This window comes from Scardinius erythrophthalmus (assembly GCF_964197995.2).
Source record: "Scardinius erythrophthalmus genome assembly, chromosome: 18".
Taxonomy (NCBI): Eukaryota; Metazoa; Chordata; class Actinopteri; order Cypriniformes; family Leuciscidae; genus Scardinius; species Scardinius erythrophthalmus.
The window spans coordinates 23,069,548-23,088,876 of NC_138238.1; the positions used below are offsets into that span (position 1 = coordinate 23,069,548).

General features: G+C 36.4%; 1 protein-coding gene and 1 long non-coding RNA gene across 3 annotated transcripts in view; one reads left to right on the forward strand and one right to left on the reverse strand.

Moving 5' to 3' along the window:
- The window catches only part of adprh (ADP-ribosylarginine hydrolase), a 96,995-nt gene extending 81,561 nt beyond the window's left edge, over positions 1-15,434 (reverse strand). The window contains exons 1-3 of one of the 2 annotated variants that reach the window (XM_081393659.1): positions 15,198-15,434; positions 13,917-13,953; positions 9,300-9,408 (exon numbers count right to left, since the gene is read on the reverse strand). In XM_081393659.1, coding sequence (XP_081249785.1) covers positions 9,300-9,383 — 84 coding nt within the window. In that variant the 5' untranslated portion in view covers positions 9,384-9,408; positions 13,917-13,953; positions 15,198-15,434. The remainder of the gene's footprint in view (positions 1-9,299; positions 9,409-13,916; positions 13,954-15,197) is intronic. The other variant, XM_081393658.1, reaches the window with a different exon arrangement.
- A 1,278-nt stretch (positions 15,435-16,712) lies between these two features.
- Positions 16,713-18,363, forward strand: LOC308706754. The gene is made up of 5 exons (XR_014032087.1): positions 16,713-16,789; positions 17,315-17,368; positions 17,518-17,596; positions 17,974-18,066; positions 18,236-18,363. It is a non-coding gene; the product is annotated as an uncharacterized lncRNA (long non-coding RNA).
- Positions 18,364-19,329: the final 966 nt, after the last annotated feature.

A 19,329-nucleotide genomic window follows, 5' to 3' on the forward strand; every position in this document is an offset into this window, starting at 1 on the left:
AGCATGCTGGCGAATGCTGGGCTGTATTGCGTCAGCTGCAGCAGTGCTTCAGCTGGGCTTACTGCGTATGCGCCCGCTGCAACGCTGGCTGAACGCTCGAGTGCCTCACCGAGCTTGGGCTTCCGGCGGCATACGAATCAGAGTGACCCAGAGCTGCGTTTTCAGCCCTGGGGCCCTGGTTAGCGGCTGACTGGTACCAGCGAGGAGTGATGATGGGAGCTGTCTCGTACCGAAAGGGCATCTCGACGGACGCCTCCAACTTAGGTTGGGGCGCTCTCTTCGAGGGCAGACCGGTCTTTGGCCTGTGGTCAGACCAGGAGAAATGCCTTCATATAAACTTTCTGGAGATGATAGCGGTCGAGAACGCGCTGAAGCGTTTCCTCCCACACAGACAGGGCCACCATGTTATAGTCCGCACGGACAACATGTCCGTGGTGTCCTACGTGAGCCACCAGGGCTGTGTCAGATCCAGGAATCTCTGCAAACTGACAGAACGCCTTCTCGTGTGGGCTCATCACTCGTTGCGCTCGCTGAGAGCCGCGCATGTACCGGGCCACAGTAATGTCGGCCCAGACAGACTGTCCAGGGACAACATCCCCCCGGGAGAATGGTCTCTGCACCCTCAGACAGTCCAGTCACTGTGGCGCCTTTTCGGAAAAGCGGAAGTCGACCTTTTTGCGTCAAAAGACAAAGCTCATTGCCCGAGGTTCCTTTCGAAGAGCGAGGACGCGCTGACCCAAACCTGGCCCAGCTGCCCGCTGTACGCTTTCCCTCCGATCTCGCTGTTACCACAGTTAATCAAGAGGATCAGGTAAACGCGCCACTCAGTGCTCCTCATAGCCCCGCGATGGGAGAACCAAACCTGGTTCCCAGAGCTGGTGAGGCTGTCGCACGTAGCCCCATGACCGATCCCGGTGAGGAAAGATCTTCTCTCTCAAGCCGGTGGATCGATTTGGCATCCCCATCCAGAGCGCTGGTCTCTGCATGCGTGGATAATTAACGGACACCCGTTGCCTTGACAGTCACACAGTCTAGAGCTCCTTCTACAAGAAGACTCTACGCGTCTAAATGGTCAGTGTTCTCCAAATGGTGCGCTAAAAAGAGCCTGGACCCACGCACGTGTGGGGTTTCGTGTGTGCTTTCCTTCCTTCAAGAGCTGTTGGACAAGGGCAGGTCCCCTTCCACGCTCAAAGTGTATGTTGCGGCTATTGCAGCGTTCGCGGAGTTGACGCGCAGCCTTGCAATAGGAAGGAACGAGCTCATCATCCGCTTCCTTAGAGGAGCCAGGAGGATGAATCCCCCGCGGTTCCAATTTGGGATCTTTCTTTGGTCCTAGAGGCCCTGAAAGTGTATCCCTTTGAACCGTTAGAATCCGTGGACCTAAAGTACCTCTCGCTCAAAACCGTTTTTCTGATAGCTCTGTCATCAGTAAAATGTGTGGGGGATCTACACGCGCTATCTGTTAGCCCTGCATGTCTCAAGTTTGGACCAAATGACTCTAAAGTTATCCTCAAACCGAGACATGGTTACGTCCCCAAGGCGATTGGCACTCCCTTTAGAGCGCAGATCATCTCCCTATCGGCTCTGCCAGCATCCGATAGCGAGGGCAGTGATAACCTCCTATGCCCCGTCAGGGCGCTGAGAGTTTTCATCATATGCTCCGCCGCCTTCAGGCGTTCTGAGCAGCTCTTTGTTTCGTTTGGTGGGCGCACCAAGGGTCTCGCCGCCTCGAAACAAAGCCTGTCCAGATGGATAGTGGACACTATCGCAGCAGCTTATGCATCCAAACACCTGCAGTGCCCTATGGGCATCAGGGCCCATTCCACTAGAGGCATGGCTTCGTTGTGGGCTTGGTCTAGTGGGATTTCTATTCACGACATTTGTATGGCGGCAGGCGGAGCCGCTCTGTATTCCTATGAAGTGCTTATTACATGTGCTGGCCCGCGTTGCTGGCCGCCTGTTTCCCACATGTTTTTGTGTTCCCCGGGCTTTCCTTGGGACTCATGCAGTGGATGCTCGGCGCACGCCGTTGACAAGGAGTTCCCGTAGCGTAAGCAACTTACGCAATACGAGAGAACCTCTCGTAAGAGAACGTACTCGGTTACCTAACGTAACCTCGTTTCTCTCTAGAAGAGGGAACGAGTATCATGCGTTCATGACATCAAGGCTAGATTATTGTAATGCTTTACTGGGTGGTTGCCCTGCACGCTTAATAAACAAACTACAGCTAGTTCAAAACGCAGCAGCTCGAGTTCTTACCAGAACCAGGAAGTATGACCATATTAGCCCAGTTCTGTCAACACTGCATTGGCTGCCTATTAAACATTGCATACATTTTTAAATATTGCTGATTACTTAGAAAGCACTAAATGGTTTAGCTCCGCAGTACTTGAGCGAGTTCTTAACGCATTATAGTCCTTCAAGTCTATTGCAATCTCAAAATTCCGGCCAGTTAATAATACCTAGAATATCAAAATCGACTGCTGGCGGTAGATCCTTTTCCTATTTAGCACCAAAACTTTGGAACAGTCTTCCTACCATTGTCTGGGAAGCAGACACACTCTGTCAGTTCAAAGCTAGACTAAAAACACATCTCTTTGACCTAGCATTCAAATAATACATTATAGACTTCTATAATTCAATGTTAGGCTGCATAGATTAGGTCAGCCGGAACCAGGAACACTTCCCATAAATCCTGATGTACTCGTTACATCATAAGAAGGATGGCATCTACGCTAATTTTAGTGTCTTTGTTTATCCCGAGGTTTTCCCACAGCCTGCCGGATCCAGGCCGTATCCAGAATTCGTTTTGCGTACCTACCCCGAAGTGACAAAATAAAATAAAATTCTGTACCAAAATTTAAAAGGAAAGACCAGTACTTTGTTTAGGCTTGGTTTGTAGGGAATTACAAGCCTGCGCACATATATTCAAACGCACATAACTATAGAACCAATTCTTAATGCGCATGTGAACGCATTTAAAGTATGTGTAGAGAGAATGGTGTCGTCTTAGCGGCCCCTAATTTAATAACAAATGATCGTTGCGATGGAAGCGAATCAATCAAAACTAACTTTAGCTGGAAAATAACTTTATTAAAGAACCGCTATAAAGCCAAAACAATCTCTGTTACCTTAAATTATACGTTTATCTCTGTAAAGCTGATTTGAAACAATCTACATTGTTAAAAGGGCTATATAAATGAAGATGACTTGACTTGACTTGACTTGATAGCTAACACTTTCATGAATACATACATATAATTTATAACATCAACATAACTAAACATGAATTCCTCATAATTACCTACTTCATTCTCTGTTTTGTTTGGTAAAGTAAATAATATTTAGTAATATTATCATCATTTCCCTATTTTTGTTTGATGTGTTATGCATTCTAATTGTATCAACATCTTTTCATTGATAATGAAGAGAGGCTATCTGACCTACTGCTGCTCTCCTTCGAGCGAGATATTCCAATTAATTGTGAGGAAGTCATTAAAATATTTAAAAACACAACAGACAGATGGGTACTGCTTTAAATGCAGGTGATTTATTTAATAAATAAATGTTTTTTTTTTTTAAAGTGCCTTTTGGTCCTTCCACCCCTGCCCCTGCTGAAGTCGCGCTGTGTGTTTGAAAAGCAAAACGCGCCAAACATTAGGCTTCAAGTATTTACTTCAATCTCATTTCATAACGAATGGAAACATTTGAAGTAACATATGATAATCCATATATTTTTCTCTAGTGTAGTGTTACTGAAGTGTTAATTTTTAACGATTTATAGGCCGCCTGCTATAGCCTATTGTTATTATTATTTTATGCATCCCTAAACGTATATGCCTACAAGGCACAACAAACCTGGTGTTCATTATATATATATATACTGTATGTATTTTGTAAATTTAAAATTTCCATTTTTTTACCAGAAAAATAGTAAATGTATTTCCAAAATCGTGCAGCCTATAGTTTATCTTGATATCAGCATGTTCACAGTTGTTGTTTTTTTTTTTTTTTTTTTTTTTACAGGAACCAGATGCCACTGATGAGTCCTTCTGACTTAAACATGCTCATGAGTCTCTGTACATGAACATGGTAAAATGACAAATCAAACACCTTGGAAATGACAGGTATGTACTATGTTTCAGGAATGGCACAAAGGTGTGTGACTGTTCAAGTCTCTGTCTTTAGATCAGTGTGTTCAATAATGTGCTTTTTTTGTCCTTTGTTGTGTATCTTTGGATTATGTTGTGTTGTAAATAAATCCAAACAATCAAAAAGATATTCTTTTTTAAATATCTCCTAATTCTTTGTGCAAGTTTCCTCATAATGATAGGGCCTGATAGCACCTGATAGGGCCATTATGGGAGGGTCTTTGTCTTTCTCAGGTTTGAAACACATCAATATTCACACATAAAGCTTTCTTAAACAAAACATATCTTACAAATTTAAAAAATATATATTGTTTTATCTGAATGAGTACGCAGGATGATTTTCACAGTTTTGAAGCAAATATTCTAGACTATGTGATACAATTTTCAAAAGTCTTGTTAAGAAATAATCAGTATGGGTTTCATGACCTTATTTCAGTAACAATTTTATTTTGTTGTTTCACAAACCACATATAAACGTCATTATCTCAAAACTACAAACTTTTACATACATGCTGCTGACATATTATTGTAGCAGAGTTTGTGCTGAATACAGTGTAATAAGACTTTAGCAATGAAAATGTCACAAGTAAAAGAAGAAAGCACAAATGTCAGAGCATGTCAGAACACCTCCAGGGCCCAGAAAACACCTCAGACCCCAGAGGATTAATAAATGTATGCTTTGTTACGTCATTTTGCCTCCCGAGTCTTTTTGGTAAAACTAAGAATTGTAACAACTTAAGGAAACAGTAATGTTTTAAAATGTGCTTCATTGTAAATCGTTTTTTTTTTATATTACAAATCTGCATACAGTTTCAATTGAGAGAACACCACTATAGTTTTGTGTGTGATTGTAATATTTTCCCCTTTTCAGGGGTACAACAAAAACAGTTGTGCTACTTCAGATTTTTGTGGAAAACGTGATACACAGAGGTGTCAAAAGTATTCACATTCATTACTCAGGTAGAAGTATAGATCCTAGTGTTTAAAAAGACTTCTGTAGAAGTTGAAGTATCAACTCAAGCTTTTTACTCAAGTAAAAGTATAAAAAATACTTATTTCAAAACTACTTAAAGTATAAAAGTAAAAGTAATGTAAGGAAAAAAAATCTCTCTCTCTCTCTCTCTCTCTCTCTCTCTCTCTCTCTCTCTCTCTCTCTCTCTCTCTCTCTCTCTCTCTGAATCAATATTTGACGCGATTTGCCACGATTTCTCGCTCGCTTACCACATCTAGGTTTCCTTCGGAGGACTTTTGGCACTGCGCACAACCAAATGTGACTACAGCCTCTCACAAGTTAGAAAGACACCACAACGCCAATCAGTTTAGCGATGTGTATTCAGGAGGCGGGAGTCAGCTCTAAACCTTTTGTGTAATTGGCCAATTTTTTATTTTATTTTTTAACGACGACAAGCCGGAATGAAAACAAGCCGAAATTAAATAGGAGTAACGAGGCTATTTTTAAAATGTAAGGAGTAGAAAGTACAGATAATTGCGTCAAAATGTAAGGAGTAGAAGTAAAAAGTCGCCTGAAAAATAATTACTCCAGTAAAGTATAGATACCCCAAATTTCTACTTAAGTAAGGTAACGAAGTATTTGTACTTCGTTACTTGACACCTCTGGTGATACACTACCATTCAAAAGTCTGGGGTAAGTGCCAGTAAAGACATTTATAATTATTACAAATGATTTATATTTCAAATAAATGCTGTCTTTTGAACTTTCTGTTAATCAAATAATCCTTTTTTCAGCATTCATAATAATAACCATTTAATAATAATTGTGCACAAATAATAACAATAATTAAGCAGCAATCAGCATATTAGAATGATTTTTGAAGGAACATGTGACACTGAAGCAGAGGCGACGTCAGCAGATTTTGCCGGGGCTTCAGCCCCGAATGTTTTGAGTGTAGTCCCCAATGTATTTTGAAAAGTTGACTGACAAATATGAAACTGGACAATAGCCTACTATGTAAACCCCCGAAATCATAAATTGCCTGTGCTTCGGCTTTGCTGCTGTCTCTGACTGGTGATTGTTGAATTCTGTCTGACACAGAGACGCACCACGTGACTGATTTCAGCCTATCCTAGAATATCTCCAATATCTACTCACTTTTCATTATTAATATTCTAACATTTTATCAATATTGCAAAGTCATCAAAACTGACTCGTGTCATAAAAAATATATATTTTGTGACCAAAAATGTGAAAATACATCTAGCCTAAATGATCGTTCATGACATTCTTTTAACTATAAACAACCCAATTTGTCTAGATCTGTAATATTATTTCCTTTGTATAATGAGCTTGTGTTTGTTTTAAATTATATTGTATTTTTATTGTGAGTGTGTTAGTCAGCTTGATTAACATTATTTAAATGTATTCCTGTTTAACAGATGTTCTTTGCTAATTACAGAAACTATAAGCAAAATTCATAAGTATAAATATATATTTATAATATATATATATATATATATATATATATATATATATATATATGAAACCAATCTTTAATGCTAATATGTAAATTGCTCATTTGCCTCTGGACACAAAACGACTGCACTGGTATTTGATTGAAATGTAACATCTATGCAAAATAATCCTTGAAAGATTTCTCATTTAAGGCCATTCCTATTTGGAATATGTGTGTACTGCATTTCCATTTTGTAGTGTGGATCATTCATTTCAACATTTATCCTCATTCATGTTTAAACGGGGGGTACAATGGTGTTTCATGTATTCAGAGTTGTTTACAGTGTTAAAGAGATGGATTCTCATGCTTAACATGGCCAAAGTTTTTTAAAAATATTTTGGACGAATAACAGAGAATTTCTGTGCCGAAAATCTTACTTCCGGGTTGGTACAAGTTTCAGCTGTTTTTTTTTTTACCGTGGATCTAATGACGTAGACCAGAGTGGAACTCCTTATATGAGCATTTCTCCCGGAAAAGCGCGACCGCGCACCTCAACGCGCTTCAACAGGAAATCATCGGCAGCGCTGCATAGTGTCTCCAAAGTGTTTTTGGTGAGGGAAAGCTTACCAAAGAACCCAGCGTTAGGAACAGTGGATGCAGAAACGAGTTGTGTAGACTGTTTGTTCCCTGCATTTCGACGATGAATGTTTTATAAACAAAGCCCAGATCGACGGATTCTCTCGGCTCTGGCTTCGCCCACACGGCCCGCCTCCAGACGCTCGTTTTTTTCCGGAAAGACTCGGTACAGCCTATTTTTTCTTATAAATATAATAAAACTAAAAGACTTTTTGGAGATATGAAGGATGCAATACTACTCTATAGGAACTCAAGATTAACAGGAGATTGAGTGAAAATGAGCATTTCACCCCCCCCTTTAAGAATCTGTTATCTGCTTGACAAATAATTTATGCTACTGCCCACTGACATGTTTTTAAAGCTATTGTTATCCAATTTTCTTGGCCTTCAAACACCTTAAAATGCACATATAGGTCAGAGAAATCCAAATTTTCTCGGTTTCACCCGAACCCCCCTAACAACCTCACATTTGAATGCGCATGTCTGTGTGGTAATGTGGGCTGGTGTGGCTTCAGTGCCACGGCTGAATTTTTTAACCCTGCCCCCTGCATATAGGCCTACAATATACATTATTCTCTGTATCGAATCATGTTATCTTATTACCCATCCCCCAGCCCCTGATGTTTCGGGCTCAGCCCCTGATGTTTTTAAAACCTAGAAATGCCCCTGCACTGAAGACTGGAGTAACGATGCTGAAAATTCAGCTTTGATCACAGGAATAAATTATATTTTAAAATATTGAAATATTTCATAATATTTGTGTTTTTAATATATTTTAGATCAAATAAGTTCAGCCTTCTTCTTTCAAAAACATAAAAAAAGTCTTTATTTCAAACTTTTGAACACTATTGTATATATAGCTATATATAAATTGTGAACCAATTAGCAAATAATATTTTTATTTTAATATATGACACTTTCCTAATCACATACTTGAAAGTCGTCAGATTTACCATGTTCTAGTGTAAGTTTGATAATGATATTTTGAGTTTTAGGAATTTTCTTCGACAAGTGAAATTACTGAAGAAAGTTTTATTAGATCTGTTTTATTCTAGCTTAATCCATACTTTTTCATCTTGAATGTGGGTAAGTTTCATTAAAAAAGCAACATTTTGAGCAAAAAGCTGAGAAAAATGCGTTTTTGTCGAAGACTACATCCAGATCGGATTCAGAACGATGATCAAAACATAGATGGAGTAGACCGAGTCCATCAACACCCCCAGAGCTTGCACAGTCCTTAGCTTGTCCTGGGTTGACATTTCATTCGGTAACATTAGGCAGTTTTGATTTGCTGTTTAATGTTTGTGTTATTTTACATATGTATCTGCTTACATATGCTATTCATTGTTTCTGCTTCTTCTTCATGTCTTTTGATCAGGAGATTCAGTACTCTTTCAGAAGATGTGTCATAGAGCACCCTACCGTATAACAGTGAAAACACGGAAAGCCAGAAATTTCCTTCAATGGCGGGGAAGCGTTGTCTCAGAAATTAAGGAAATTTTCGTCAATGGCAGGGAAAGAATTATTGATTTTTTTTCACTAACTGTCTTTAACTGCCATTTACAAACATTAAAATGAATAATTTGAAAGAATGCTTGGGTGAACTTTATTTTAAAGTGTCCTTGTATCAGGAGTAATATTAATTAACTACATATACTTACTGTAGGGTTAGGATTTGAGTTTGGTTTAGGTTTAGTTGCATGTAATTATGCATAACTTACTGTTATTACTACAGGAATAAGTACAAGGACACTTTAAATTAGTGCCACCAAATACACTTGTACATACGATATTACATTGTACTTATACATTTAAAATACTTGCATGTAATTACATATGTAATTAATTTCTGTAATTACATATATAATTACACTGTTGTCCCTTCCCTTACACCTCAACAAATACACCTGTCCCTACCTTTACCCATATCCTACCTCAACCACAGAAAAAGTGTTTGAAAATACAACATGAACACAATTAGTAAGTTGTACCTAACATTTTTTTTTATGAAAGTACATAAATGGTAAAGACACCTAATATAAAGTGTGACCAAAATGTTAATGTCTCATTAGCATAACAGCAGAATTGTTATATGTCTGACCTGGTGGATGGCAGGGCCAGATTGGTTGTATTCCCACAGCTGATTTCTGTAACCCAAAGCATCTCCTGCACCGCTGAGCAGCATGCCAGCTGTGTAATGATCTGCAGTACTGAAAGAACATTCATTCATTCATTCATTTTAACATTAATAGATACATTCTAGATATTGCATACCATCTATGGTATTATGCTAGGACGATGTGTTTACAAATGTTTACCAATGATAATAATATTGTTTAAATAAGGTACAATGGTACTACTACAGTGGTGTCTAGTCCTGCTCCTGATGGGGGCAGGGTTAAAGGATCGAAAATATATATTGAGTGTAAGCGTCATTTCTGGCAAGCCAGGTAGTCAAGACGCTGCTAATGCTATTGGCCAACAACACGGTCTCATCAGCTGAGATGCATCAGCTGTTCAACTCCCCTCACTGCAAATGGCTACGATAAAAACAGGGCAGTTCGCTCCTAACTGCTGATGCTACACTGTAAAATCCAATAGCTTTCCTGACTCACATATACTTAGTAAACTTTACTCAGTAATATAAAATGCATACTTCTTACTAGGTTTTGTTGAGTTACAGTCAATCGCAGGGTGAAAATAACAAGTTACTCAATCGTTTGAGTGACGCTTACTTGAAATAAGCAAGTAGCAACAAAGGATGCAATGACGTTACTAAACCAGTGAGAGGCAGCAGTGAATTAAAGCATGCCTAATGTGCAGAAAAATCAAAGAAGAAGAAGCGGCACTTGTGAGAGCATGCGCAATAGATTCTGTGTGTATTTCATTTTCAGCGCCAATTTTGCAGATGTGGAAAGTCTTTGACAGACTACCTACATTTTTATCTGGAGCGTCGCTACGTTTTTGGAATAATAATAAGGTGAGTAATCAAGCATGCAACTTTTGTGTGAATGGTTTTTTTTTACTGTCTGTCGCTAATTTTTACTGATTTCCTTAATGCCTACCAAATAATTGAGATAATTAGAGCTTGAAGAATATGGTTTGGCCTGTTGTTTATTTTGCGCATAAAACTATCAGGTACCATAACAGTTCCTGGAATGCCTAAAAAGCTATTTATTTGTTCCAAATGTAAGAATTATGGTTTTCTATTTTACCATTTTCACTGATGCATTCTCATTTATAAATTATTAAGGTTCCAAATCTGGTGAAATGGCGCACATCTACAGTTAAAGGTATGAAGTATGTAATGCTTTTTGACAGTATTTGTGATTTCACAACAGCATTAAACTATTATTTTTTAAATTGAGTAAAATCAGATTGTAATGCAATATTTTTTTTTTACTCGAACTCAACTGCTTTATCACTGCATCTAAGATGGACCAGACCTTCTCAATTCGAAGACGTGAAATTGTTGATGCAGATGGAGCAGTGGCCAGCTCTTTTTACAGAGAGACAAGTATTCATACCCTTTTCCACCATGAGAAACCACATTCTGTTTAGGTTTGGCTTTAGAATTGGCATGTTGGCCTGACCATGCATTGAAAGATATTTTTTATAAAGATAAGAAAAATAAAAAATAATTGTTCATTGAAAGATTTCCACACTGTCCCATGCCTTTTTTTTTTTTTTGCCTGTGTTGTAGGTGTTTGCAGAGTTTAACAGGATAGTCCCCACAGATCTGCAGGCTGCAGAGTAACTTTTATGGTGCTGTGGATCGCTACACACCACGCTTTGTCACAATCTTCAAGTCTTCAAGAAGCATTGGAGAGAAATTAGATGAGCTTATGCAGCAAATTAATACAGGGGTGAGTTTACTGCAGCCTTCATTTTTTTATTATTATTCTGAGTTGATCATGGTTTTGCTTACAATCTATCTAGCTGTTGTCTAAAGTGTTGTGGGGTTTTGTTGATAAACTCTTTAACTGTGGACTGTAATCTTAAAGGATTAGTTCACTTTCAAATAAAAATTTCCTGATAATTTACTCACCCCCATGTCATCCAAGATGTCCATGTCTTTCTTTCTTCAGTCGAAAAGAAATTAAGGTTTTTGAGGAAAACTATATATACAAATATATACTGTATATATACTTTTTAACCACAAAGGCCCATCTGAGATGCCATGTATCTCGTCATTATGTTGGAAAGGTCACAAAAAAAATAATAATAAAATAAAATAAATTAAAACAAAGATGTCCGCCCTTCCCTACCTTTTTGAACCGGAGTACACAGACAAATAACTTGACGCGTTACCTTTTCAACGTGATGACGCAATGCGTGGATCATCTCAGAGATGGTACACGACGAGCATTTGTGGTTAAAAAGTATATAATTGTTTTTTTGTGTGTGAAAATGACAGATTGTTTCACTGGATAAGACCCTTATTTCTCGATTGGGATTGTGTAGAGACATTGAAGCTGCATTGAGACTGACATTTGAACCTTCTTTGAACATTTGAAAAGTTGGTTGCCATTTAAGTCCATTATATGGAGAAAAATCCTGGAATGTTTTCCTCAAAAACCTTAATTTCTTTTCGACTGAGGAAAGAAAGACATGGACATCTTGAATGACATGGGGGTGAGTAAATTATCAGGACTTTTTTTTTTGAAAGTGAACTAATCCTTTAAAGGAGAACTCGGCAACTCTAGCGAACTCTAGTCACTTCTTCGCTGATTTTTCCTTTTGTTGTCGCATGTTTTCCCCACGAGCTCCCCCTACAGCTGTGGGGGGGCGTATATTTCACAACACGGTCGTAAAAAACTCCCTTGCGGCGGCCTCCTCCTGTGCGTTTGTTTTGATCAGAGCAAGCCAACTGTATCGTGTGGAGCTATGTCTACCGAGGTGGGTAATCTGGTAATACATCATACATGCGTGTGTGTTTATGTCGAATTGCCGTAAAGCAATTCATGTTTCGCGCTCGTTCTCATTCTCGCTTCTCACGAGACTTCCAATTTCTATCTTGCCGGGACGGTGGTCCCCAAGTTGCAAGGTTGGTTTTCCGCCTGGGAACGCTGGGGGGAGCGGGGAAAGTCACCAATATCACCAGAACAGGTTGTTTAACCATCCAAATGAATTCTAGACAGTTTTATTAAGTTAAAAAAGTTACCAAGTTCTCCTTTAATAGTCACTTCTCCACTTAAAGGCATAATGGTAATGACACTTTTTTGATCTTCAGATCTTTTTTGATCTTCAGAACAAAAAATGAAAATACTTTTAATGATTTCCTTTCTGTTCCTCAATAGGCAGCAATGAAATAAATCATTAAAGTAGCTCATCTTACTCCAGTGGTTTAAACTCATTTCATGAAGCAACATGAGTGCTTTTTGTAAAAAAAAAAAAAAAAAATTAAAATGTTTTTTTTTTTACTAAATCTTATCGAATTGTTCAAAGATCAACAACTGACTTCTCATGCATGAGCAAAACACATATACCTTGTGATGTCCTCATGAACATGCATTGCAGGTCAGTTATTATGTAAATAAAGTGGAATATTGTTTTTTTGCACAAACAAAGTACTTGCATTGAGTCATAAAATTAAGATTATACCATTAAATTTGCATGGATTACTTTGTCTTTCTTACCTTTCTAGGGCTTTAAAGTGCTAGATGCCTAGGCTGCCTATGGAGGGACCGAAAGGTCTCAGAGTTCATAATAAATATCTTCATCTGTGTTCTGAAGATGAACAAAAGTCTCAAAGGTATGGAATGACATGTTGGTGAGTAATTAATGACAGAATTTATATCTTTGGGTGAAGTAACCCTTTAACAAAATAATTTTTACTGTAGTTTTAATTCAATACCTTGCATACTTAAAGGGATAGTTCACCAAAAAGTTAAAATTATCCCATGATTTACTCACCCTCAAGTAATCCTAGGTGTATATGACATTCTTCTTTCAGACGAATACAATCAGGGTTATATTAGAAAATGTCCTGTCTCATCCAAGCTTTATGATGGCTGTGAATGGCCGTATATTTTTTGAAGTCCATCAAAATGCATCCATCCATGATAAAAGTGCATCTATCCATCATTAAAATATACGGCCATTCACTAAATAATTTTTAAATGATAAAATTTTAATTTATAATTTATAAATCATGCCTTTTCACTTTTCTCTGTTGTAATATTTTTATTGTTTGGTTTCATTCAGGTATGTGATGTTGATGAAGCCTGGGCACAACTATCTGTTGGGGTGCTGACTGTCATTGATGTAGAACAACTTCCCTCTCTAAATAAACTCTACCTTTGCCCAGTGTCTACAGCCATCATTGTTGAGAGAGGTATTGTAATGGATAATCTGCAGAACCTGCCTCAGGCAATTTGCATCTATTTTGGTCTGTCTTATGCTTTAAATTTGGATTACCCAAAAGACATGAAAAATACTTTCAACTTCATTCAGAAATTGATGCTTGCTTTGAGACAGAACAAACTCTCACCAAAACTGCAATCTCTGAACAATCTCCTAGTGAGTTATCAAATGTGCAAGATTGATGATGTTTGGCATTAGATCACATTTGTTTATGACAGTGGAATTAGATTAGTTGATAGAAAAATAAAAGGGGAACTAAGCCACTTGTTTAAAATTGTCAGCCCATTAGTTCATGAGCAAGTTAAAGGGTTAGTTCACCCAAAAAATGAAAATTCTGTCAGTAATTACTCACCTTCATGTCGTTTAAAACCCGTAAGACCTTTGTTCATCTTCGGAACACAAATAAAGATATTTTTGATGAAATCTGAGAGCTTTCTACCCCCCAATGACCGTAACGTCATTGCAACTTTCAAGGCCCAGAAAAAAACATCGTTACAATAGTCCATGTGAAGTATACAGTACTTCAACCTTAATTAAAATTAGACAAATCTGATATTACTTTAATCGTATAACTGTATCTATACAGATAGTTCTTTAATACTGTTCTAACCAGCAGAAGACACTAGCCGGGTTTAAATCCCAGTTGTGCAGATGGGGAACGTTGTAACACTGTGTTACAATGTGGCCCTATAAGAACTATACTATTCTATACTTTTAAGAATTCTATTGAGAATCCATGAGTAAAAGGTAAATAAAGACTGAGTCAATATTGAGAAATTATTCATTATTATTATGTTTTGAACTATGCTGTATAGTTGTGTTTTGCTGTGTGTTTATTGTCAAACTCAAATTTGTTTATTTTTAATTATTAAAAATGGCATTATTTTAAAAAGTTAATAATTGCATTCTATTGACAAAATATTTTAGTTTGTCTTGTAGATATATATTTTTGAATTAGATCAGATAACATTTAAAGCTATCATATGGTCATGTTACAATGTACCCCTCACGTTACATTTCACTTCCATTCCTTCAGGGTATATCAAGAAAAAAGTATACACTGCATTAATGAAACAGAACCACATGATTTTACTTATTGTACTACATTACACTTCCATTCCTTTGGGGTTTATCAAGAAAAAAGTATACACTGCATTAATGAAACAAAATCACATAATTGTACTAATTGTACTAAACAAAACAATTCTCTGAATCCCAAGTGCATTTACACAAACTGAGAAAGTCAAAAAGTTTCAAAAAGCCCCGCTCTCCCCTACTAGTTGTTTTGTTTGTTTGAATGTTTTTTTTACTTCTTGCTGCTTGTTAAATCCAGAACAATTTTGGGCTTTTTTGGGGCCCCTTCCAAAAGTGTATCTGTTTTAACATGTTTAAATCTAACTTTAGGTTCTTGCAAAGAAGGTTCAGTATATCCGCTGCAATTGCACAACCTTTGGTCTAGTCTAAAGAATTAAAAGTAATTAAATTTTTCTATACACTTGACAATAAAGCTTTGTCTTGACTATTCTTTTCTAAGAATGGCTATTGGTCTATTTACTGCACAGTACTTAAATGTATTACGTTATTGTAGTTTCTCATATCAAAGTTTCATGAGAATGCAGCGCATACTACTCACCAGTCCATGTTAGAATCTCACGGCAGATTCAGTGACTCCTTATCGGGGACGTGGCTGGAAAACTCTTCAAGCTCTTTTCACGCTGTACTCCACACTATTATATATCTACCAATTAATATTTTTTCCGATTAACTTGAATAATTTTTTTTCTGCAGTAAAGAGTTTAGGGTTGTTTATTTGCTCTCTCTCTCTCTCTCCTAATATGGTGATAACAGCTGTAGAAATACGAGACAAGATATGGAGCTGCGTTCCGACTGACAGGGTAAAATGGCAAGCAAAATTTATGGCAAGCCGGTTTAGCATTTAATGCCCTACTCTGTATTAGTAGTCATTTAGTTTTGACTAGTCAAAATTCCAATTCTAGATATCTATTCTGCAATTTTGACTCGTCGTAATTGGAATTAATATATCTACAATGTGATGAATAGTCATAATATGCATTGAAGATATCTACAATGTTATTTTGACTAATTGTAATAACATTCAAGATATCTACAATATCTGCTATTTTGACTAATAATCTTCTTCCAATGGGAAATATTTACTGAAATCTACAAAGAAGTTTTGACTAGTAAAAATTATAATTAAATGTCTATATAAATGATTTTGTACTAGGCATAATTCTAATTAGAGATATCTCAAATTACAATTTTACTACTGATAATTAAATTAGAGATATCTCTAACTGAATTACCACTAGGAAAAATTCTAATTCGAGATATCTCTAACCACTAGTCATAATTCAAATTTAAGATATCTTTATATGGCAAGCCATTTTAGCATATACAACTATGGTTTGACTATCCATAAATATATTTTGGATAGTTACAATTGTATTTTGACGAGTCAGAATGATAATTAGAGATATCTATAATTGTAATTGCATTAGTAAGAAATCTGATTCGAGATATCTCAAAATATATTTTGACTAGTCAACACTCCATTTAAGATACAGTATCTTTAATGACGTCATAGATTATCTTCAACTGACACATTCCTTGTGAAAAAAGTGCACTATAGTGTACCTTTATAAAGTGTACACTGTAAAAAAGCCAACTTACTGAAAGTTCTCCAAATAAACATAAAACAGTAAAATGAACTGAGATTTTTTTATTGGAAGTGTTCATGCATCATACTAAGTTGATTCAACAAATTCGTTACTTAAATGATGAAAACGTACAATGTTTTGTTGTTCAAACTAAATCGTTTTAGTTTTCATTGAAGTCCGCGTTTTTTGTTAGCGCGTGCGCAGTTTGAACCCTGAACACATGCGCAGTGTGAGACTCGGCGGTTAGGTCTCTGTCTGCAGCTGGTGAGAAGCATAGACGGATGAGAAGTCGGTAGCAAAGTGCTGCCTTCAATTCAGCGTTTCTGCAGAATCACTGGTATGTATTAATTATTTTTATAATCGACTGTATGTTATTTGTCATATATGATGTTTTGTGCTCTTCCCAAACTGATGGCCTGATGTAATTCACCATCACTGTTTACAGGCCGCTGTTACATCACTACCAACTCTGACCAACTAATACTGGAAGAGGCCAATGCTGGTTATCCTGCCTATTCAATCCAGCGTTTCCAAAGAGTCACAGGTATGTATTAACGACACACTGACGGGAATATTGCTCTTTGTGTTGTTTACTGTTACCGCCGGCGCTCTCTGGAAGACTACATTACCCATCACTGCCTAGAACTACAGCAAACTACGGCAGCTCAAATAGCTCAAAATACACAGCACGTTTAGTTTTTTTTTTTTGTTTTTTTTCTCGTGGTGACTCTCCCTGCATTCCAAATGGCATAATGTTAAGTATTTTAAAAATAATTTTTTTTTTGTGAATATTTTTATTTTATTTTAAAGTAATTCATTAATGATTTAAGTAATAATTGATGTGCTATGTTATACATTTTTTAAGTAGAAATCCGTTTTGAAAGTTTAAAACACTGTTAATTACAATTACTAGGTTAACTGAAAGAAATGTTGTTAAAAAAAATGGTACAAACTAAGACTTGACTTGGCCTTTAGGGACTTGAACATGTCTGGTATTTATCATTTTTATAATCAACTGTATGTTTTGTCATATCAAATGAGATGTTTGCTCGTTATGTATTTACACTAGTTGAGGAGTTCAGAGAGAGATGGCCTGCCACCTGCACTTTTTCTAAAGGATGAGGTAAACCATTTAATAGCAACTGTTAATATTATTATTATTTTAATTATTATTTCTAAAGATTATTATTAATTATTATTTCTTTAGAACATTTTAGGAATACTTATAGTAGTAAAACTTTGTGGTGATTCCAACTGACTCGTTTTTTACAGATCTCCATGGAGTTTTCGTGTATCTGTAACGTCGACCATGAGAATCTACTTTGAATGAACACATATAGAGAGGAAAATAGTAAGTAAATAACTTTATAATATCAGTTATAAATATCATAAACTTTATTATGACATCAGTCTGTTTTTCATGCAGTTGTCAATTGGGAAACTGTACATGATTTATTGACAAATTTTATGATTTTACTTTTTTGATTCCACTGTATGTAAAAGAGCAATCTGTACATTCTTTAAAAAAATCTTTGTTATGGACCAAGTCATATGGATTTGGAATTAAATGAGGAAGAGTAAAAGATGACAGAATTATCATTTTTGGGTGTGCTGTAACATTTAACTCCCAAAGCAATAGAGATCCCTATGTTAAATTATTAAGAGTTAAGGTCATAGTGCATCTGCAGATTAAAATAATTCTTTTTTTTTTTTTTCCTTTCTTTTCAGGTGAGTGACATTACCACACGTCAGAAAACAGATCTTGAGGGATTGCCACTTTTCCAGCATGAAAACTCTACAAGTTTACCCAGGATGCGTCTGGTAAATTACCATTTTCATTTTCATTTCTTGGTCATTTTTTAATCTATTTATGTTTTACATGTATTCAGGTTATTTACACAACAACATAAATAATAATAATGTTGTTGTTGTTATTATTTTTAAATTTACACTTCAATTAATACCTCTATCTCATGAATTATTCTCCCAGGATACTGATCATTTAGACCACGGCACCAAAGATGTAGAGATCGGAATCCTTACTGTGGCTGAAGATGCCGCTGTTACATCACTACCAACTCTGACCAACTAATACTGGAAGAGGCCATTGTTCTTGAGGACATTACAGATCTACCAGCAGTATACGCTTGTTCGGACTCATGAATGCACTGAATATGGATTGATGATGACTGACTTTTCATTTTTGGGTGAACTGAACCTTCAGGCTAATGTTCTTTAACATGCATTGGTAAGTACCATGCATTGAGTTAACAAATTCAAGACTTGCTACGATAATGTCATTGTTGTGCATCAGACACAAACTGTTTAAATAAAAAAAGTTATCTGACTCGTGTTATGGTCTGTCTCTTATTTAATTAAACTATTTAAATAATATATAATAAATCAATATAGGCCTATAAGATAATAGGCCCATTTGTGTTCAGCCAACTAAAAATACTTTGTTCTGTTATTCATTAGCTAAACATGACTATTTATGTTGAAGCAACTTATGACTTTAACGTAATCTTTTGAGTTGCGTGGACTTCACTCCCTGTTTGTGGAGTTTACTCAAAAAAGAGCTTGCGATAAGTTGCCTTATTTTTTTAAGTTGACCCAACTTTTTTTTTTTACAGTGTACTTATTACACAAATAATATACTTTAAAGGAATTCACTTAAGTGTGAATTAAATGTAATGTTTACGGCGCACTTAATGCATATTACATATAATTGATTTCAGATGTATCACAGATTAAGTTCAAATTAAATGCAGTTAGTTGAACTTAAGAATGATTTTTTGGAACAACTTAAGTGAGACTTTAGTACATTTTTATATGTACTTTAATGTAAACTAAAATATACTTTAATATAATATACATGTACACTATTATATAATTAAATACATTTGTAATTATTTTTGTTTTTATAATAAAGTTGAAATTTAGTATATTTAAAATTTTATTTAAAAATGTTCTTAATAACCTAGTTCTACCAGAAAGACTTGGGAGACTAAATACTGTAACAATTATACATTTATTAACAGCCCAGCAAGCAATAAAGTTCTTTGACGTAGGCCCCGTCCGTAG